This window comes from Pleurodeles waltl, chromosome 11 (assembly GCF_031143425.1).
Source record: "Pleurodeles waltl isolate 20211129_DDA chromosome 11, aPleWal1.hap1.20221129, whole genome shotgun sequence".
NCBI lineage: Eukaryota > Metazoa > Chordata > Amphibia > Caudata > Salamandridae > Pleurodeles > Pleurodeles waltl.
Genome location: NC_090450.1, coordinates 448,515,049 through 448,538,518, shown reverse-complemented (window position 1 = coordinate 448,538,518; position 23,470 = coordinate 448,515,049). Strand labels below are relative to the sequence as shown.

The window sequence follows — 23,470 nt, the reverse complement described above, 5'->3', positions numbered from 1 at the left end:
AAACTCAGCTCTGATTTCTTAAAGGACCTGTTAGCTACATATGTAAGATCCCAATACACCATGAATTGTTTTTGTTTTGTTTGAATGAAATGGGTAACACATTACCTCTTTGTCAGTTCTAAGTTTCCTTAGCAAATACATTTTCAAAAGACTTGACAACATGATAGTGGAAGACAGAGATGACAAATGAAATGCCACAATAAATTCAACAAGAGTCTTGTAGTTTGTGTCCATGTCATTTATTTCCATGACACAAAGATGAATCAAAAATGAGCAAATGAACCAAAAAGTCTATCATGGTGGATGAAAGTATGGTAGCAGAGCCAAAAATCAGTTTGGAGTCCAATGTCCAAATACAACTGTCACCAGAAAAGGTAAATGTGCCCCTGAAATAGTCCACAGAGTGAATGGTAGAAACAAACTGGAGAAAATTACGATCTGCATCTCTTGGAGGTGGTGGTGGTGGTCTTGCCGTCCTCTCCTGGCGGTCCAGATGACCATCCCCTCGGGGAAGGGAGTAGGGGGCACAGGTGCAGGGACTGGTGTGGGTGCACCAGGCTCTTCTTGTGGCTGGGCCTCCCTGTCTGTGGAGAGGCTGGCAGTGGTGTACTTGTTAATAATGTCAAATCATAGAATGCACACCACGTTGCTGGTAAGTTTTAAGTTTCATAATTATCAACCCAATAGATAGTATGCAAACCTGGAATGCGCTCTGTCCGTGCACGTTTGACAACATGTATGATGGTTGGAGCCACATCTGGTCCCGAAACCAGGATACACTGCCCATGTATGAAGTCAATATGTACAATCAAAATCTTAATCCAGTTTCAGCTTTTATTCATCTGCTCCATGGTTCAACACACTTTTTCAACAAACAGTTCAACAGGTGCCAATCCAGTCTTACCTTTCCAGCGACTGGCAATCCACCATTCCCATGAATCAGCTTCTGTGTCCAAAGCAAATGCATTTCAGGCAAACTGCCCTTCCTCGGGGGTAACTACAATACAAAAGGTGGCATCAGAACCAACAGTACCCATGGCTTGATACAACCTACCATGATAATATTTATCATATCTGTATGCAATGTTTATGAAACAGAAAAACTCTTCATCCTGCTAAATAATGGCAAAAATATGATGACAGAATTATAAAAAATAAATAATAAAAACCTAAATGTGACTATGTGCCTACAATGCAAAACAGACACGAATGCATTAAATACCACCATTAAACACAGTAAATACCACAAATAGTGAAGCCAAAACATATAAAAAAACATAAACATTAAGGGGCATGTTTAAGAGCCCCTCGCGCCATTCCAATGCACGCATTGCACCACTTTGTAACCCTTTGCGCTATATTATGCCTGCACCAGGCATAATGTATGCAAAGGGGGCTTTCCCCCTTTTGGGGGGCCAAAAACAATGGCGCAAGGAAATCTCTTAGATTCCCTTGCCCCATTTTTTGCACTTTTAATGCCTGCTTAAAGCAGGTGTTAAAATGAGGCTTCCATTGGTTACAATGGGCCTCTGTGTGCTTTGCAGGATTAGCATCCGGATTTTTTACGGTAATCCTGCAAAACACCGGACTAGCGTCAACAATTCTATTTTAAATATGGCGCACACATGGTGGTGTTAGGGGGGTGCTGAAGGGTGCAAGAAAAGTGTTGCTCCACTGTGTGCAGTTCCATTTTTCTTAAATATGCCTCTTAGTGCTCTCCGTAGGAGCCAAACAATAGTGAACAACTTACTCACAAAGTCCACAAACTAAAAACGCAGAATTCATGCAAAGGCCTATGATACCACGTATTGTCCCTCTGTTAGACAACCTTCATTCATGTGAGCAGGTGTAACAACTGTTCTTAAATTGTGCCTAATTTTTAATGCATACCATGAGCTAGTGAAACTCACCTAGTACAATCAAATAAACAAACATAAAACAATGCTAATCCCTCTAAAAAAGTGCTAAACTATCCCATGAACATAAGGTAAAATTGTAATAATATAAATAATGCTTATAAATGTGGTAGCGGCATGCTTAACAATTCAAATTTTCATTGTGAGTGTGTATTTCCAAGATGAGCTCCCTCTGCAACTCCTTGATCTCCCGAGTCAGTTACAACCTGTCCCATCGAGTCTTGGGACTGTTGTACTGCTTCCAAGTCTTGGTCATTGGTGGTCTAGCTGACAAAAATACCAGTGGCCTCACTTTTCCGGCCCACTGATTCCCTCCCATGACCCCTACCCCACTACCCTGTGCCCTTGAGGGAGTGTGCTACATACCACTGGGTCCTGGCATAATTGGAGGCAGTGTTGGTGTTGCCTCAACAGAAGCCAGGACTGGGGTCACAGGATAGGTGTGTACCTCCTCGGTACACAGGAAGTGCAGATGTCCTCATGCTGAGATGGTATTGCAGCTAGGGTGGGAGGTGTAGGTGTTGGCCCAGTGCGACTCACTGGAGCTGTCTGGCCAGCTGTCTCCCGATCATCTGGGCTTGCAACAGTGGAGTCCTAACTGAAGGTTTGCTCCTGGTCTGGAGTGGCGGTGTCTTGGCTGGCATACAGTGGTACACTAGTCCCAGGGATTGGACCTGTGAAGGATGCAGAGATTGTGGCCCTCATTCTGAACCTGGCGGTTTGAAACCGCCAGGGTGGAGGGCAGAGGAAGCACCACCAACAGGCTGGCGGTGCTTCCCGGGCCATTCTGACCGCGGCGGTAAAGCTGCGGTCAGAAAAGGGGAACCGGCGGTTTCCCGCCGGTTTACCCCTGGCCCAGGGAATCCTCCATGGCGGCACTGCTTGCAGCACCGCCATGGGGATTCCGACCCCCTTCTCACCAGCCTGTTTCTGGCGGTTTACACTGCCAGAACCAGTCTGGCGGAAACGGGTGTCGTGGGGCCCCTGGGGGCCCCTGCACTGCCCATGCCACTGGCATGAGCAGTGCAGGGGCCCCTAACAGGGCCCCACAAAGATTTTCCGTGTCTGCTTTGCAGACACTGAAAATCGCGACGGGTGCCACTGCACCCGTCGCACCCCTGCAAATCCGCCGGCTCCATTCGGCTTTGCAGGCTTTCAGATCTTTTGGAGATCGCCCGCCGGCCCAGCGGGAAAGTTAGAATGACCGCCGCGGTCATTTGACCGCGGTGCGGTCTTTTGGCGATTTCCGCCCGGTGGCCGGCGCCCGCCGCCCGCCGGGGTCGGAATGACCCCCTATGTTATTAATATAGAGTTTGTGCATTTTATGTGTCTTTGTCTACAAATGGGTCAACTTAAAAGAGTATTAACAGAGTGAAAGACTAATTAGGCCTTTGCGTGATTTTCCTTATTTTACACATGCTGCCTGATTTACACAGATAACAACTCCACTGCTGATGTTGTAGAGATGTCCTGAAATGCAATAGTGTTCTTTCAGAAATGTATGCTAGATGTAGCAGACATTCAACCAAACACAGTGGTGAGCAGATTGGAGTACTGGACCATTTCAAGGCCTAGCAGGCTATACAACAAATATTGGAATCAATGTGGTTCAACTTTAAATTAAAACTGTCATTGCTCATCATATGGACAGTGAAAAGTAAATTGTGTGTAGTTACTACTTCTATTCAGCATGCCACAACACATTGTTGTAAATCTTGGATTCAAAAGACTATGAATTATGTGAGTATTTCCATCACTTCAATGTAGCTATGAGAAGGTGGCAACATGCTTGAGATACACACGAATTGACATTTTATAACATAGCATGACATGGTGACTGTCAATGCACAAGGTTCTGAGATGTGTTCACATATGGAAGTAAAAGAAGGTGGAACAGCTTTACATTACTCAGTTGTTTTGCAGATACAAAAGCAGGGCATCATGGTAGTTATAGTCATCTGTTGACACCATAGGCAATACTTGTTTATCTATTTCAATTACTACATTGGAGATGAACACACTTGTGCAACATGTGCACTCATATGGGTATGAGGTGAATAGATGAAACACCACTTACAAACAATATACCTTTCTGTGCAAATGGATAGAGTTTTGGACCTGTTTTTGGGAGAACTACAATATACATTGTTAGAAAGCAAGGGACTGAGCAAATGCAAGGGATGATCAATGGGGAACAACACATATTGCACTTAGTGAAAAAGAGAGATACAACCATGATGCTAGTGATTGATATGGAACAATATATTTTGTAGAGTCAAGTTTAGATATATCTGTTTTGCTAAGGGCGTTGAAGCATTCTAAATATCTTACTTAAGGGCAAGACTCCATTTGTGATTGTTGAGACATTGCTAAGTGAAACCTACCAGACTCCACTCCACCAGGAATTCCAGTCAAGTCTTCAGGATATAGGATCTGCAAGACCTTCTCCTCCCAGGGAAAGAGTTGTAACAGGGAGAACCACCAACAGTCCTCTGGTCCTTAAGGTGATGCTTGGAGGTCAGGGAATGCACCCTCCCCCACAGGTCATTCCACATCTTCTTAATCTCCTCCTGTCTAGGCAGATTGTTAGATACAGCATATACTCTGTCAACTATTCTGGACCACATTTTCCACTTCTGGGATATGGCTGTATTTTGTACTTGTGCTCCACACAAATGTGGCAGACAGCTCTCCTTTTGTGAAACTTGGATTTCTCCTCCCTGCCATAGTGAACAATTATGAAAAAACGAGTGCCCAGAAAGATAGGGATAATCCATAAAAATAATATTAACAAAAGACACAGAGGGTGAAAAACAGAGAAAAAACCTGGCTCCTGTGTGGCAATTCCTGCATCCAAATGGTCTACTGCAGTGTATTGGTTAAAGATCATGGTCTGGAATGGAGTGTGTTTTATAGTGTGTTTTGCAGGTGCTTACAAATGTCCAATTTTCAATTTGTGTGGGCTGCTGGCATCCAACCAATGACCACAGCCATAGCACTATACTGAACAGGTCCAGCGACAGACTCCCACCGTCATGGGCCCACTGCTAAAACACTATCAGCATGATTTTGTGATCTAAATATGCACTGCGGGATCCCACCATCAAGACGGTGACTAACGGCCTGCTTGTCAGCTTTGGAGTCAACCTCTTTGACTGCGGGATGCAGCTTGCGCAACAGAGTGGATTCCATCATGGCGGTCTTTGGCTCAGCAGCACTACATCTAAATACGGCGGGCATAAGACCATGACTTGCCGGTCTTTTCGGGTCCACAGCCAACATGGCTTGGAAGTGCAACCACCAAGATCTGCATCAGGCCCTTAGTTCACTAACAAAAAGCCATGACTTTTCTTCAAAATTATGTTGAATATTCAAGAAAAAAGTGCTAATTTACAGATGACTTGAACTCTGGCAAATGCAGATGTTGGGGCTCCTTAAATTCTCAGTCAGAGAGCTTTTGTTTAGATTTGGTGCACCTAGGTAGCCACCAAATCCAATGCCAGGCATTTATCTTTCCACTTGTTAAGAATCAGTGTTTGAACGTGTGCCAGTGAGGAATTAGTGTGAAAGACAGGATTGGTTATGTTCTTGAGGCTGGTGCAGACCATCCAGGGGACATACAGCAGAAAAAGCACACCCTGGTACCTGCCCTTTTATAATACCTGATTTATCTGGCTTTGTGGTAAATGTGGGTGCATCACATCCTCATTGAAACATTTAACTCATACTTAAATCCACATTTTCCAGATCAAAGTTGTTAAGTCATAGCTTTTTATATAATAAATGTTTTGGGGAATGTAGCTTGGGGGTATGTGTTTTTGTCTAACAGGGAAATGTTTTTAAGGATAGTTTGTGAAATACTAGACTATGGGGCATATTTATAATGCCCTAGCACCACCTTGTGACAGATTAATGTCATTATTTTTTATGTTAATGTGGCTGAGTGAGGCTGAAATCCCTGAGCCGTATTTACAGAGTGGCGCAATGCATGCACTGCACCACTCTGTAACACTTTGCACTACATTATGCCTGCGCCAGATGTTCTCCTGTTATGGGGGAGAATACATGATGCTAGGAAATCTATCAGATTTCCTTGTGCCATTTTTTACAACACTTTTAACGCCTGCTCAGAGCAGGCATTAAAAGGGGGCTTCCATTCTTTAGAATGGGCTTGTATGTACTCTGCAGGAGTAGTGCCAACAGTTTGGCACTACTCCTGCAGAGTATATCAATAGCGTGAAAAATAATGGCGCTAATGCCCCCTACCCTGCGCCATGGTGTGCTGTACTTTAAATACGGCTCACACATGGTGGCAGTAGGGGGGCACTAAGGGGCACAGGGAAAGTGGTGCTGCAGTCGGTGCAGTGCCACTTTCCATAAATCTGCGCCTATGTTTCTTGGCACGCTTCAGTAAAAAGAAGAGAACAATACTTCGGTATGGAGATAAGAATGTGAGATTTTAGAAAAAAACATCCAGTATTTTGCTAAAAATACATTCTGTATGTACAAGGGAGAGATTGCTGAAGCTGTTCTCTCTGAGGTGGTGCTGACAATGGGCAATGATTAGATGAGAATATTTAGATTTTGTTTACCTTATACGGATAGACTGTCCATATAAAAATAGAAATAGCCAGGGCTGGTGGAATTAGGAGATTCTATAGCTGCAGCATTTGCTTCATAATTATTAATTTACTGGACTTGTTCTATAACTTATCACACATTATGCATATTTCTACAAAAATGTTGTTCCTAGGTCAAATGGATGAAAAGAATACTGCCAATGAATGTGCTTAGTAATGCTGCACAATTTGCCATTTGTTGTTGAGAGAGATCAAATTTCACTAATATATCAGTGGCATAGAAGTTAGCATACGGTCACTAGTTAACCTTCATTCGAAACGCCTAATAGTAAAAAATTACTTGAAAATGTAAAATGTGCACATTTGAAATATGGTGGACAATGTGACCTACATTTGTATTTGGCAGCATATGTTAACATGAAAGATATTTTGCATTTATATTCTAGTAAGCTACTGACATGAATTAACATTAAAGGTATTTATTTAGATGAATATTAGAATTTGGAGTATTAAATGGACATGAATTAATCGTACTTATATTGATTTAAATTGAGTGTCTTAATGTGAAGTTACATGTGTGCAGAAAAATAAATGCATGTTTAAATTGTTTCTAATATTTTGTAAAAAATGTTTGCAATAAAATAATTTGCTTTACATAATTGATTCAAATTGTAAGGTGCACAATAGGTTTTGTGTGTTAAATTGCATTAGATTGTATGTAGGCTTTCCTAGCTTGGCTAGGGCTGAAGATTCTTTTTTCTGTAGCAGTAGAGGAAGAATATGTGTTTATTTTGTTTCCATCTGACCTGAAATGTTTCCTAGGTTGCTGATGCGATGTTGAATGTCCTATTGTGTTAAAGACTGAGAACATGTTTCAAAGTTTAGAATGTAACAATATATCTGTTCTAGCTGTCGAACAAGACAGGAAATCTTTCTAACTTCGTGTGAGAATTGTTCAGCTCATCCTGAGGGAAGATCCTGGTGTAAAAAATCAACTAGAGAATGTAATATTGTGGCAGAACTGTATGAATTCATTGAGATGCTCATGTAATTTCTCTGAGAAAATCCGGAATAGTTGCTAACTTGATGGTGTCAGCGGCTACCACTGGATGGTGATCCTTGAGCGTATGATGAGCCCATCTGGAGGACCAATCGGAATCCCCCGGACATTTCTAGCTAGGGAGAGACTTTTGGAAGTTTTACTCAGTCTGTGAGTCTGCTAAAGACTGATAAAGGCTGCTGCTGTCATCTCCACTTCCTGTCCCTCTGTAAGTCTTCTGTTGTATTTGATCTTCATATTATAAATTTCTTTTAATTCCAATTGCCCCACTTGCTTAAGCTGTTCAGTACTAATATGTCAAATCAATTCTGAACTGCTGAACTGTTCAATGCACAGCCTGTGTGCTGCACTGTCCTGATGCTGCTGTCTACTGATGCTGCACAGAGGTTGAACATTCTTCTTGATGATCCTTTCCTATCTTCTGTCCAATGAGGGGAGGTGTAAAGTAAGGCCCATATTTATACTTTTTTTGTTGTGCCACATTTGTGTCATTGTTTGATGCAAAAGCAGAGCAAATTTACAAAATATAATTAGATTTTGTAAGTTTGCGCCGCTTTTGCGTCAAAAAGTGATGCAAATGTGGTGCAAAAAAAGTATAAATATGGGCCTAAATGTGGTATCTTGTTTCCTTTTTAGCTTAGATAATTACACCAGAGTATGTTTATAGTGACCTACGTTAGTTAGATGAAATTTCCAAATTATTTTTGTCTGTCTTTGGTTTTTCTGCATATGTTAGCCCATTCCCACACATTTAAGTCCAAATTTGTATTAGAGTTGAGAACGGCCCAGCTCTGAAAATTAAATGTTATTAACTTAATTTGATGATTTTCTGATGTCACCATCATCTGCTTTGAAAATCTGACTTTAATGTGCATATTATAGTTTTGTTAATCAGTGTCATTCTTTTGTAGTGCTTCCCAGTATTAATGTTTGGTAAATTTAGGCCCTCTTTACAACTCTGGTGGTCGGTGATAAATCAGCAGTAACACCGCCAACAGGCCGGTGGTAAACAAAATGGAATCATGACCACCAGCCACTTTAACACACCGACAGCCATGGCGGTAGCAACAAACACTGCATCGGTAACTACCAACAGCCAGGCGGAAGACAATGTACCGCCCACAGCATTACAACATGCCTATCAGCCACCTTTTCCGGGCCGGTACCAACGCCATCAAAAGCACGGCGGAAACAGTACACCGAAGGGAAACGACTCACCTCTCGACACTCAAGGAAGAACCGCAATGCCATGGAGCCCGACCTCCACTTTTTTCCAATGCTGGTGTACCTTCTCATACACCAGGAACACAAACGCCGGTGAAGATGACCACGGTGAGTACTGCACCTAGCACACAAGGGAGGGGGGAGGAAAAAGAGAGTGACACACACATGCAACATGCAACACCCCCACCCACACCCCCACCCCCAACACCATACACACAAGCAGATGCAACAACATTACATATACACCCCGTAACCCTCAGGAATAACGCAAGGACAAAAGGAATGGATTAAAATGAGTGTAATAGTACAGTTTTAGAGAAATACATACTTAAATCAATAAACATTATGTACTATATATATAATATATACAAAAGGAGGGACAGTACCCACTCCAAAATGTCCGTGGCCCACAGGGCCATAACACATAGGCCAAGGCCACACCTGACTCCTGCCTCAATACGGAGAGAACACTGCAAGGGCATCAGGTCGAAAAAACACAGGCAACTCAGGGGGACGGGGAATGGGGGGGCACCTCAGCTGGAAGATGGTACAACGCAACTGGCCTGGAGGGGGCTACATGACCACTGCCTGGTCCTGGGGAGTGCAAAGCCACAGTCTCTCAAGTGGGTGGTTTGCCCACTGCCTGGTCCTGGGGAGTGCAAAGCCACAGTCTCCCAAGTGGGTGGTTTGCCCACTGCTTGGTCATGGGGAGTGCAAAGCCACAGTCCCACAAGTGGGTGGTTTGCCCATTGCTTGGTCCTGGGGAGTGCAAAGCCACAGTCTCTCTAGTGGGTGGTTTGCCCACTGCCTGGTCCTGGGGAGTGCAAAGCCACAGTCTCTCAATTGGGTGGTTTGCCCACTGCCTGGTCCTGGGGAGTGCAAAGCCACAGTCTCTCAAGTGGATGGCTTCTCCACTGGTTCTGGAGGTGGCTTTGTGCAAAGTGTGCTTCATCCTGCCAAGGAGGGGGTGAGTGGATGCCATCTTCCACTGGTTCTGGAGGGTGCTTTGTGCCCAGTGTGCTTCATCCTGGATGGGGCAAGGTCACAGTCTCTCACCTAGGTGCGCACTGCAGCCCATGTAGTCACTACTACACACTGTTCGCCGGCAGTGACTGTCAGTGGTGGTGGTAGACTCCAGGCCTTCACCTTCAGCCTCAGACGGCTGCCCACTGGGGCTGCTGCTGCTGGCAGTGGTGATGCTGGCGGTGGGGGAGGAGGCGTGCTGGCTGCGGTGCAGGTAGCGGTGGTGGTAGCCTCCAGGCCTTCACCAGCAGCCTCGGATGTCTGAAGTGCCAGGGCTGGTGTTGTGTGCCTCTTCCTGCCCTTGGCAGATGGTGCTTCTGCCAGCTGGTGTTTTTTTCTTGCCCTTGCTGGCTGGTGGTGCCTCCTTCCCCTTGCTGGCTGGTGGTGCCTCCTTCCCCCTGCCGGCTAGTGGTGCCTCCTTCCGCTTGCTGGCTGGTGTCCCCTTCCTGGCCTTACTAGGTGGTGGACCCTTCTTGGCCTTGGCAGGTGGTGCTGGCACACTGGCTGTGCTGATGGGTGCCTCCTTGGAGCCTCTCACACCTGCAGTAGCTACAGAAACCACAGTGGGGGTAGGGAAGAGGTCAATGGTGGTGAGGAAAAGCTTCTTAGGGACACTGGGGTGGGAAGAGGGTGAAGATTTGGGAGTGGAGGAAGAGGGAGTGATTGTAGGAGCTGTCAGTCTGCTGTGTTATGGTGCAGGTGCATGAGCTGGATGCTATTGTGATGTGGATGGCTATTGGGTGTCTGTGTGCTTGCGTTTGTGTACTTTGGGAGGAGGGGTCACAGACACAGTGGGAGATGACACAGGGGACGTGTGCATGGATGTGGGGGTTGTGACTGCCAGTGAAGACATGTACTGATAGGCGTGCTGGTGATAGAGGTAGTGGATGAGGATGTAGTGCATGCAGGTGTGAGTGGAGACGCTACTGGGAGGGAGGTGGATGACGAGGAGGAGGGGGACACAGTGGAGGCAGTGGATGTTGGTCTGTCTGCATGTGAATGGTGCTTGTGTGAGTGCCTGTGATATGAAGTGTGGTGCTTGTGTTTGCCTGAGCCACTTCTGTGTGTTGATTTGGGTGATTGCTGGTCTGAAGGTGTGCTTGGGATAGGATGGGGTTGAGGGAATTGGGACTGGGTAGAGAAAGTTGGAGGGGGGAGGCTGGAGACAGGGGCATTGGCTGCCATCAGGGAGTTGGCCAGAGCCTGGAATGCTCTCTGTTGGGCCGCCACGCCAGAGTGAATGCCCTAAAGGTATGCATTTGTTTGTTGCAAATGCCCTGCTACACCCTGGATGGCATTCAGTATGGATGACTGCCCAACAGAGAAGGATCTCAGGAGGTCAATAGCCTCCTTACTGAGGGCAGCAGGGCTGACTGGGGCAGGGCCTGAGGTGCCTAGGGCAAAGGAGATGCCCACCCTCCTGGGTGAGCAGGCACGGGAAACACGGTGAGGGGCTGCTGGGAGGGCGGTGCTGGTATGGGGGGTGGTGTCTGTACCTGTAGTTGGGGTGGGCACAGAGGTGTCCACCACCGCCAGGGAGCTTCCATTGGAGGAGGGGTCACTGTCGGTAATGTCCCCTCCTGTCTCTGTCGTGGTGCTCCCTTCACCCTCCGTCCCATTGGTGCCCTCACCGTCAGTGGATTCGGCCTCCAGGCCCATGTGGGATGCAGCTCCCTCTGTCACCGGCGCCTCTGCTCCTCTGCCAGATGATGCTAATGCACACAAGAACAGGGTGACAAAACAAAAAGAGGGGGAGGAGACAGAGGATACACTTGGTCAGTGCCAGCAACAACACTACCATTGGCGTACACAACTCACAGGGAACAGCCCTATGCACTAGGCCATGCACTCCCTGCTACAATGCTAGTCACTAGCCCATGGGATACAATACCTCACGCCATTAGCTGCACACCTGAAACCCACAGGACCCTGCCCAGTAGTAGGTGCCCACCAACATTATTGTGGTTGGAGTGCATCTGAGCTTGCCCATCATGGAACCTACCCTGCCATGTTCGCCCTGCCTAGGGGCACGCACAGCCCACATCCCCCACCCAGGTAACACCTTCACTCGTGCAAAGTCAAGAATCTGAATCTGTACTCACCCCCTGGTGGCTGCTGTGATGCCTTCAGGCGCCCATCCAACTCCGGATAGGCCACCCCCAGGATGCGGAACATCAGGGGGGTCAGGGTACAATGGGTACCCCTTCCTTGTTGGGAGGCCAGCCCCAGCTGGCCCTCCGCTGTCTTCTTTACACAGCTGCGCAGGTCCTCCCACCGTTTGCAGCAGTGGGTGCTCCGCCTGTCAAAGACCCCCAGGGTCCGCACTTCCTTGGCGATGGCACACCAAATACCCTTTTTCTGAAGGACGCTGACCTGCAGGGCAAATACATCAGAAAAGGTATTAGTCATACTATCCGGACTGTCATACTCATACCCTACCATATCCCTCCCATCCCCTTACGCACATACATTGTCCACCATACATGCAGCACTCTGCCCAGGACCCCTCAGCCCCCCCTACATGAGGCTTACACAGACAGCACTCCATACATTCATACCCCACGCATCATGCTCACAGTGTTCTCACCTGTTGGTCTAGAGGACCATATAGTAAAGGTTACTGGGGTAGGACCCTAACCACCAGTCTCTCCAACTCCTCCGAAGTGAAGGCAGGGGCCCTTTCCCCAGACACACAAGCCATGGTCACTTTCAGACACAGGTCACAGGAGCACTTGCAGTGTAGATCCTCTCCTGTTGAATGTCGGGTAGCAAGTCAGTGAACAGATAGAAAATGGCGGTCACGTCCACGGCAGTGCGTACCGTCACCGCCGGCGTACATCGCCATTGGCTCCTGGAACCTGTAGGCCCCAATCTTAACCAATGCGATGTTGCACGGTGGTCATCGACCGCCGACCGCAATAGCGCACAACTCCAGCGGAATTACCTCATTTCCACTTGTCCCTCCTCACAGGTCGGACAACCGCCATTCTAGGGGGGCACAGGCCATGGCACCTAACTGCGTCACAGCAGACATAGGCACATCAACTGACTTATCAGTGCACATACTGTTTCTGTAAAACAAAAACCCACAGGGTATCACCCCCTCTAGTGCAGGTCCTGTCAGTGCTCCATTTCCTGGTAAGTGGTTCCTTTTAAGCGACAGTGGGCATGGCATCAGGGATGTCACAGCCTATGTTCTCAAACGTGCTGACCAGAGTGTTGTCTGCCCTGATGAAACACATGTGCAGCTACATTGTACTCCCCCAGGTGGAGGATTTGGCCACAGTGAATGTGCAGATGGTGTGTTTGGCGGACCAGTACATCTCCCATGTCAATGCAAAGTATCCTGGCTCTGTGCATGATGCCTTTATCTTGAGGAATAGCAGCTTCCCATTTGTGATGTCTCAACTCCAGACGCACCTGGTGTGGCTAATAGGTGAGCCCATGGTCACCACCCAGTTGATGTAAATATATGGGTGTGGGTCTGGCCCTAAGGGTGAGTATGTGGCTAACAGGTGTCCCTCGATATTTGCAGGTGACTCTGGTTACCCCAAACTCTCATGGCTACTGACCCCAGTGAGGAATGCCAAGATAAGGGCAGAGGAACATTACAATGAGTCACATGGGCGAACAAGGAGTATCAGTGAGCGAACCTTTGGCCTCCTGAAGGCCAGATTCCAGTGCCTTCATCTGACAAGTGGATCCCCGTACTACTCACGCAAGAAGGTGTGCCAGATCATCATTGCATGTTGCATGTTGCACAACCTGGCCTTGAGAGGCCAGCTGCCTTTTCTGCAGGAGGATAAGCCTGGGGATGGTCGTGTGGCAGCGGTGGAGCCTGTGGACAGTGACGAAGAGGAGGCAGAGGAAAAAGATGTGGATTACAGAACTACACTAATTCAACAGTACTTCCAGTGACACACAGGTAAGGCACTGTAACTTCACCTTCCATTGCAGTTTTGTGTTTGACATTGAACATGGCAGCCTGAATTCCCTATTTTCATGGCCACTTACTGTACCCTTCGGCATCTCTATTTTCAGATCTCTGTGCCCTACTCTGGCTCCTGGTGTGTTTACTACTGCCCACTACAGGTCATACCTATGTAAATATAACTGTACATTTGAATTGAAATGTTTACAGCTTGGTAAACTAATATATTTTTCAATCAGTTGACAGACTCCATACTTGTATTAGTTCCAAGTGTGTTTATTTCTGTGATAATAAGTGTAGGGGGTATTGCAATGGGCTGGGTTGATGCTGGAGAAATGTTCAGGATAGAGTCCAGTCTATTGGTATCACAGGTACATTGTCCAAGGGGGCATAGGAAGTGGAGCAATGTCAGTTCAAGGTGGACAGGGTGACAGAGTGGGACAGAAAGGTGACAATCAGGTGAGTCCTATTTCCTGGCGGGGGTCTTGGCAATGTTCTCTGACTTCTGCCTGGATCGCAGAGACCTTTTGCGTGGTGGTTCTCCTTCTGCAGGGGGTGGGGTGTTGGTGGCCTGTTGTTCCTGTGGCGGGGCCTCCTGTCCACTAGCGTCAGCAGAGGTGGAGGGCTGTTCTTTGGTGTGGCTAGTGTTAGGGGCCCGTTGGTGTGCCACTGCCTCCCTCATGGTGTTGGCCATGTCTGCCAACACCCCTGCAATGGTGACCAGGGTGGTTTGGATGTCTCTCAAGTCCTCCCCGATACCCAGGTATTCTCCCTCCTGCAGCAGCTGGGTCTCTTGCAACTTGGCCAGAATCTGGCTCATGGTCTCCTCGGAATGGTTGTATGCTCCCAGGATGTTGGTGAGTGCATCGTGATGAGTCGGTTCCTTTGGCCTGTCCTCCTCCGTCACACAGCAGTCCTCCCAGCTTCCCAGTTGTCCTGTGCCTCTGTCCCCTTAACCGTGTGCCCACTATCACTGACCCCAGGTCCCTGTTCGTCCTGTGTTTGTGGGGTTGCCTGGGGTCCCTGTAGTGGTAGATACACTGCTGATTGATGTGTCCTAGGGACAGAGGGATGGGCCCGCTGGGTGGGTGCTGTGCTGGTGTTTCCTGAGGGGGGAGGCTCTGTGGTGGTTTGGGACTGTGTCTGGGTCACTGACTGTCCAGAGGTCCCTATTGGGCCAGGTTGGTCATCCTGATCCAGGCGTGCAGAGCTGCTGTCATCACAGCCTCTTCTGGGGTGGGACTGGATGTTGCTGGCACCTCCTCTCCAGTGACGTTGTGTGGGGGTCCTGTGGGTATGTAAATGTAGTGTTATTGTTTCTGTGTGTGCCATCTTGTGCATGGATTGGGTATATAAATGTAGTGTTGTTGTTTCTGTGTGTGCCATCTTGTGCATGGATATGTTTCCCTCTATGGTTGGTATTAGCAAGGCAGCTTTGGCTTGTGTGAGTTGTGATTTGGTTGGCTAAGTGATTGTCACTAGTGTGCATGCTGTGGTGATGGGTGTCCATGCAGGTCTGTGATGGGAGTCCATGCATTGGTGTAGCATGCAGGGCTTGGTACTGGGCTGGGTGGGTTGTGATGGTGGGGTATATGTGAGGTGATGGAGTGATGAGGGTGAGGGTAGGGGTAGGAGTTTGTGATGGCATGCAGGTAGGGGGGTGAAAGTAGTAAAGATTTGACTTACCAGTCCTGCTGCTATTTCTGCCAGTCCCTCAGAATGCATGATCGCCAAGACTTGCTCCTTCCATGTTGGTAGTTGTGCGGGAGGGGGTGGGGGTCCACCGCCAGTCCTCTGTACAGCTACCTGGTGTCTTGGAACCACGGAACACACCTTCCCCTGTAGGTCGTTCCACCTCTTCCTGATGTCATCCCTTGTTCTTGGGTGCTGTCCCATGGTGTTGACCCTGTCCACGACTCTCCACCATAGCTCCATCTTCCTTGCAATGGACGTCTGCTGCACCTGTGATCCGAATAGCTGTGGCTCTACCCGGATGATTTCCTCCACCATGACCCTTAGCTCCTCCTCAGAGAATCTGGGGTGTCATTGTGGTGCCCTAGGTGTAGTGTGAGTGGTGTTTGTGAGGGTGTGTGTGGTGATGTGTTGGGGTGTGTGCTGTGAGGTGCGTGGATGGTGTATGGGTGATGGTGTTTTGTGGCTCATATTCAGTGGGTGCTCCTGGCTTGTCTCTCTCTCTCAGTTGGCAATATTTTTTTCGTTGTAAGGGGTTGTGGGTATTGTGGATGGGTGTTTTATAGTGTTGTGGGTGTGTGGGTGTGGTGTGTGTATGTGTGTCAGGTGTGTGTAGTTTGAATTGTCCAATGTGGTGTAGTTTTGTTAGTGTATATGTATTTTGAGTGCGGCGGTCTGTACCGCCAATGGTTTCCCGCGGTTGATTGTCCGCCACGGTGATTCGTGGGTCATGATGCTGTGGGTGTAACGGTGTTGGTTTTGGTACCGTCAGTTTATCACTGACCTTTGGGCTGGCGGAGTTCTGTGTGTGTCTGTATAGTTGCGGATTTCTATGTGTGGGTCATAATACCCGTAGTGGTATACCGGCGCGATATGTTGGCGGCAGTCAGCATGGTGGTAAGCGGCACCTACCGCCATTGTCATAATGAGGGCCTTAATCTCTTTAGACGTTTTGGTCAACCTGTGGTTTTCATATATGTTTGTAACTTAGTTTTGCGCACCATTTATGTTACATTAACTTTGAGGTTGTAATGAGGCTTTGAAAGTTTATTCAGTTTGAAGTTTTGTTTTGGGTTAAATTGGTCATGATGTTGAAGTGTTATGTTTACTATGTTATTGATTTGTGATAAATCAACTTCTAGTAGGGAGATAATGTATTGTGTCTCACAAAAGCACTTGCGGTTTCTGAACCCGAGGTGGAAAGAAGACCTCCGCTTGTGTGTCAGCATTGTCATATTAATTTAGAAACCCTTCTACATAATTTAGTCCTCTATTGATGCATGATACCTTAAGCCCTCACAATAGTAATGCTCTGCAGAGTGTTTTGGGCTGTCGTAATGATGAATCTCATGCTTCACAGGGATCTGTGACGTATTTTCAGTTTTTCAATATTTCTATCCTGTGAAATCCTTTGAAATATGCGTTTTTATACCATTATAATTTGGGCAATAAAATCATCCATACATGTAATATACATTGTATGTGTAGATGCGAGGAGTGTGATGTGCTATTTTTTTTTTTTTTTTTTACCACAGTATTTATTGTTTTATAGATCATGAATAAAACCAAATTCCAGGATCCCAGCATTATACACATGAATGTATAAAAGAAAGGAACTAAATAAAGCAGTGTTGTCAAATGTCTCATGCTCTTGCTGTCTAAAATCCAGCGGTGGGTTTATTCCAGGCACATGCCTCATATTTTCATATGTATTTGGGGGCAGCCTCTGGATATGCAGATGTGCTCCTTCGCTCTAGGGCACCAGTTCATCCAATGTTTCTATTTCTGCAGCAGGGAGGCAAAAGGGGAACACCAATGTCGTGCTCTGTTGCAGCTGGCAAGCAAAAGTCTGAGTGCCACTAATGTTCTGACCTGTGGGCCCCTCATTTGGACCCATGAGTCCCATTCTGGGTGCCACCACAACGGTTCTACCCACCACCTCCAAAAGAATGTGTAAATAAGTATCTTTGTATAATGAGACATGGCCATACTGTGTGGTAGAAGGTACCTAGTTCAGTTGTGCACCTGACGCAATTGGGGTCTAGTCATGGATGCAAAATTCAAGTCCTATGCTAGCTGTTTATCCAGGGTTATCTGCATGCCTAAGTATTTGATGTGATCGAGGGCCCATCTTACGGTGTGGACCTAAGAGTGTTGGAGTGGTCTCCGGATACTGAGAATTAGGTAATCTTTGTCCATTGTATGGTTAGGCCAGAGGCCTCATCATAAATATGTACTATTTGCACGGGTTGGCCAGTGATTAAAAGGGGTTGCTGATATATACTAAAGGGTCATATGTATATAAGGATACCCTGTCATCCTGCCTGGAGGGCCACAGGAATTCGCAGAGTTGCGCATCATGGTGGATCCACTCTGGTAGGGGTTTGATTATTAAAGAAACTGGAGCAGTGACAGAGGGCGTCTTTGTCTGGTGCCTCACTTGATTTGGGCAGTGCTCAGATATCGTGCCTTTCGTCCTACCTTGTGCCCATGGCTCTGTGTATAGTAGAGTATGTATCAGCGGAAGACAGGGCCTAACTTCATCTTCTCTAGGAGGCAAAACATGAAAGGGCAATCTACAGAATCTAAGGCCTTTTCCAATTCTATGATACTAGAGCATGTGCCTCCTGGTTGTCCAGAGATGTGGTGAGGAGTATGTTCACTCACCTGAGACTGTGGTAGTATAACAGAAATGTTTGCTCAACAAAGGTCTCAGAGCAACACAGCTGCTCTATGCACTTCCTTAAAAAGTCCATGAGATGGATAGTCAGTTGAGTGAAATAACTTAAGAGCATCTCTTTGGGGAACCCTTTAGGCTGGGGGTCTCCCCCTGTGGTAGGCCTTCAAGGCCCCTCATATTTCTTCCTCTATGAGTGGTTCATCCAATTGTCAGACGTCCTTGAGGGGAATGGTTTTTATAAATTGGTCATCTACAATAGAGTTGTTGCGTTCCACAGTGGCGGAGACCCTTGCCACATAGAGAGTTTCAGAACAGCTTGCAAATTCCTGATGATGCTCAGGTGGTTCATGATGCTTGCCCCATCAACTGTTATCAGACAAAGAATAAATGATAAACCCTGGTCTCTTTTAGCTAGAACGTGTAAAACTTTGACAGACTTATTTCCTATCTCATATATTCAAAATTGGGAAGTGACTATGGTATGGGCCGTGGAGTCTAATAGTTTTTGTTTCAATGTGAGGCGTGTTATGTCCATGGAGTTTTTTAGGTGTACATCACAAGTGTTTCTCAGTCAAGCCTTCATGTATCTGATTTGCTCTTCGAAGTTCATCAACTCATGCATTTTATGCTGTTTGGTGCCAGTTTGATTGATATCACACACCTTCAGAGAGTGAAAGGTGAGGAGAGCGTACCCATGTTAAGTATAAAGTATTCTTCTAAGTGGCGTCTGATTTATGCTGCAAAATCTCTGACCTGGAGCCCGCAGGCAATCCGCCTCCAAGTCCCCCTTCTTTTGGGATCGGGGGTGCTACAGTTTGATCATCATGGGGGCACGATCAGTCAGCTCCCAGGGAAGTATTTGGACTTCTGCCAGGCAACTCACATTGGCTGAAAGAATGAACATTTTAGAGATCCTAAAAGTCATATGCTCCATCCCCAACCGAAGCCCTTTCTGCCAAGGCCTTCCACCCCTACCCCACCCACAGCCAGACAGTTTATGTGTAGTGTCTTGGTGTGTCTAGGGAGAGGTGAGAAGGTGTGACACCCTAGGATATGCTGGCTTCCATGCAAGGTGTCCACTGGGCTGCAGTGGGTTTACTGCATCCTTACCTTGTAGGGGCGTTGGGGCCTCACTCATGCCACACTACATCATGCATGGCCAGCCCTCTCCCCGCAGGCCACAAGCAGTCAATACCATCTGCTGGGGCTCAGTAAGCCCCCGGTGATGAGCCCTATGTTCGTATGGCGCACAAGGTAGATCTACAGATGCCCTAGGTCCTTCTGGCTCCCTTAGATCCTGTATTTCACTTGCTGCAGTATCAAAGCCAAACCAGATTACATCCAGCAGCTGTGGCAATCTCTCTAGTCAAGCAAAAAGCCACCATCTCAATCAGGGAGGCGAAGGAAGTGGGGGCAAGCAGCATAGCCCTATTGGTCTTGCATGGTGTCCCGAGGGCCATCAGGGGTTTGCTTGGGTCTAACTGCCTCATAGATCTCGAAGAACTGCCTCAAGCTGCCTTACTCCACCTGCAACCAGCCTTTTCTTCTGCAGGCTGAGGTCTGTCAATGTTGACACCATGGGGTGCTGCCAGCTCTGGTGGAGAACCTGCCATCTGCGTGCCTCACGAAGCAAGTCTGCGGATGCTTTTGAGTCCTCCCAGCCCTAGCAGAGCCTGCCTCTCAACCACTGCAGGGCTGGCACCAGACCGAGCTCTCAGCAGTCATCTTCACTGGGCGCTCTATTCACCCCACAAGGGCTCCTCTAGAGTGCTGAGTCCTCCTCAGCTTGCCAGCTCAGTTGGGGGAAGCCAGTGAAGTGAGGGGTCAGCAGCAGAGCCCCAAAGCATTGTACAGTCCTCTTATGCCCAACATGTCTGCCAGATTAGGTCAGGTTTTCACAGGCTGTGGTGGAGCTCCTCTAGATTGCAGTCACCACCCAAATGTGCTATTTATTACTCATGTTATCCAGTGTGGTATGAGCCATGTCCCACGCCACATGAAGACTCATATAAGTCATCATGACTTTTCCATCCTTAAACAATTGTAAAATTAATTATTTTACACTCTGAATATAAAGTTTATAACATGGCTTTTTTTTTAATTTGTTTAAAAAAAAAAAAAAAAAAAAACTGAATCCAGGATGTAAGGGGTTACATTTGTAAAGTGTGGTAAAATCACAATGAAGGGGTTCCTTGACTATTAGAAAAGCTGTTTCTCTGTGTAAAGCCATTACAATGTGTAAAATGTGAGGCAGGAAACTTTTTCTCATGTCATTTTACTGTACTGTGGTAAACGTTTACAAGTGTAAATTTGTGTTTTTTTGAAACATAGCCATTGTTGAAAGGTGGTTGTAAATGATCCTCGAAGTGGGGTTGTGACACACATAAAGACATTTAGACCCAGATGTACAAAGATCTTGCACTGGGTTTGTGGTGTTTTTTTTTTATGCAACCCGATGCAAGATCTTCTGCTGGGATTTACAAACCAACACAAATCACCACTTGCACTGCCTTGTGTTACTTTGCATTACTTTACATCAAGGGAGCAGAGGATGGTTGGTACATGGGTGTGACCATGCAACCACCCATGGGTTTTGATGCAGAACCCTGTCTACAAAACATTGTAGACAGGGATTTGTAACATAATCCTGTGCCTTTTTTAGGCGTGCTTAATTTAAATGTTTTCATTTCTCCTTGTTTTTATCTTTTTGCATGTGTGCTGTATTGTGCAGCACACTTAAAAAGAGGAAAATGCCTTAAAGCATAGGGCCCCTTCCAGCACAAAAACTATGCTTAGTATATTGCAGACATTATGGCTCAGGGTTGCCTGTGTTGGTGTATGGAAGCCACAAGTCTACCAGGGAAGGGAGAAAGCACATCTGTGCTACTTCTAAGTAGATATGGCGCAGTTGTGCTCTCTCTCATTCTCGAAAGGCAGCCCAGAAACTTTACTTGCACACTATTAAAAATACGTATATTAACACATTGTTGATTTGCTCTTCGTGAGCTCTGCTGCAGGGTGTTGCAGCCATTTATTGGCATGTAACAAATATTTTGACATGAATGCTGATAAAAATGTACGTTTAGCACACACTAATTTACCTTCGATCATGGTTGTTGGCACAAATGACCGGAGCTGAAAATGTTGTGCAAATAATTTAATTTTCGTTAAAATCCGGTTGCCCCCATCTCTCTGTTTCTGGGCACCATGAAAGGGTCAGTGTGGACTGTATTTCTAAATAAGATACGATCTTTTAAACATATGGGCCTGATTTACTAATGCATTTAACCGGTTCTAGACTATGTAAACTGGAGTAAGTGTGTCTTATTTAAGAAGACATTTTCCCTGACATAAAACAACATCAAGACAGTTTATCCTGGCTAAAATAACCTCATGACTATTGGGCCTGATTTCCATGTTTTTGGTAATTTAAGACTACCTTGAGCCAGGGTATTTTTTTTCCTTTAAATTTTGACCTCTTACCACACTTAAAACGGTCTTAAATCTGCTAAGGTCAAGCCCATTCCTTTAGTTTTGACACTACACTACTAGAGAAAATCCTCCAGCGCTCCTCTCGAGGCCTTTGTATATCAATTCTAGATTATGGAAATACCTTATGTCTCAGACTAATCGGGAGACATGTTTTACCTAGTTAGTGGTGCTTGTGAAGGCATTTCCAGATTACCTAGATTATGGAAATACATTATGGGCCTCACTATGACAATGGCGGTCCCCAGACCACCAGGCTCACAGTTGGACCACCCACAAAGCAGCAGTCTGACCGCAACATTACGACCGTGGCGAAAGCGCTATGGTCGGACTGCTGGCACTGCCACTGGCGGTGCCAGCGGTTCCAATCCACCAGAGCAGTGCAAATCACTGCTTTGCAGAAAGTGATTTGCGCTACTGGTGCTGGTGCACCCAACGCACAACAGCATTGCTGCCAGCCGTATTACGAGCCAGCATCAATGTTGTGAATTTCCCGCTGGGCCAGTGGGCTGGCTTAGCGGGAAACTCATAATAAGCCCAGTGCGAAGGAGACCTCACTGGTGGTCTGGGTGGCAGCTTTTTCCCCCCACCAAACACCTAATGAGGGCCTATGCCTCAGACTAATTGGGAAGTGTGTTTTACTTAGTGGCGTTGATGGAGGCACAAAAGGGACCACATTTTTGAATGAGTCACCTTAACCAAGATGAGCTGAGCTACACATGACCCACCTAACATAGTTTTTCCTGCCTTTTAGAGCCGCAAGGATCTCTCTTTGTTGAATCTTAAGAATCATATAATCGTTGGGGTGTTTGGAAATGGAACCTCCTCGCTAACTGGCCTGAGGAACTTTGTGATGCCCTTACGGGCCAGCAATTTCACCTATGAAGAGCTGAAATACATTGTGTTTGTTGGATCTGTTGACTACATGCAGCGGGAATGGCCATTCATCCACAACTTTCCCAAACTGGCAGTGCTTGACGTAAGTAACGAAAGGCCTACTGTCACAGAGCTCATTGAGTTCCATCTTTTGATCGAAACATGGTTTTCATTAATTTACATTCCACTTGGGGGCATCATGTAGCCAGCTAGCATATTTTTATGCATCTTAACACTGTTAGAGTATGATTGATATTTAATCTTGCTTTTTTGTGCAGGGTACTGTGCTGAGCCGTGCAGATTTGAGGGCAGCGAATATCCACCTTTGCTCCATGTGTGCTATCCTTTCCATGGACACTCGTATTGAGGACAATCATTGCCTGGAGGATGCAGAGTGTATCCTGGCTACACTGAACATTCAGTCCATGCAGGTCAAAGGTCAAATTTCACACAGAGGTGAGACTTACTCTTATGCCACCTTTATAATGCCTATACTTATAACTTACCTAGGCCATAACAACACATTCAGTAATCTAAAATGTGATTGCAATATTTCATAGGCCAATGTGATTGGAAAAGAGAGGATTGGAACTTTGGAAAGAGGTGGGTAAAAAATACCTAAAAGTACATGTATTGAATCATTAAATATGTGCACTTCAGTTCCACAGCTGGTATACATTAGGGATATAGTACTGAATGTATACATTTCTTTATTCTTTTTATTAATATATGTCATTTGTTGTTATATTATTTACTTTATCAATGTTTGAACCAGTGATTATGGTGCATAGGGGCAGATTTCTGGAAAGTGAGCGCCACTTTCACTGCGCCCCTTTCACCCCCCTACCGCCACCGTGTGTGTGCCATATTCAAAATAAGGCACACCATGGCACAGGGTAGGGGGCAATAGCATAATTTTTCATGACGCTATTGATGTATGCTGCAGGAGTAACACCAAAATATTGGTGCTACTCCTGCAGAATAAATAGGGCCCCATTC

General features: G+C 46.4%; 1 protein-coding gene across 1 annotated transcript in view; it reads left to right on the top strand.

Moving 5' to 3' along the window:
• Nucleotides 1-296: 296 nt before the first annotated feature.
• The window catches only part of LOC138265111 (calcium-activated potassium channel subunit alpha-1-like), an 82,395-nt gene continuing 59,221 nt past the window's right edge, over nt 297-23,470 (top strand). Inside the window, exons 1-3 of the mRNA XM_069212654.1 lie at nt 297-374; nt 22,350-22,574; nt 22,750-22,927. Coding sequence (XP_069068755.1) covers nt 297-374; nt 22,350-22,574; nt 22,750-22,927 — 481 coding nt within the window. The remainder of the gene's footprint in view (nt 375-22,349; nt 22,575-22,749; nt 22,928-23,470) is intronic.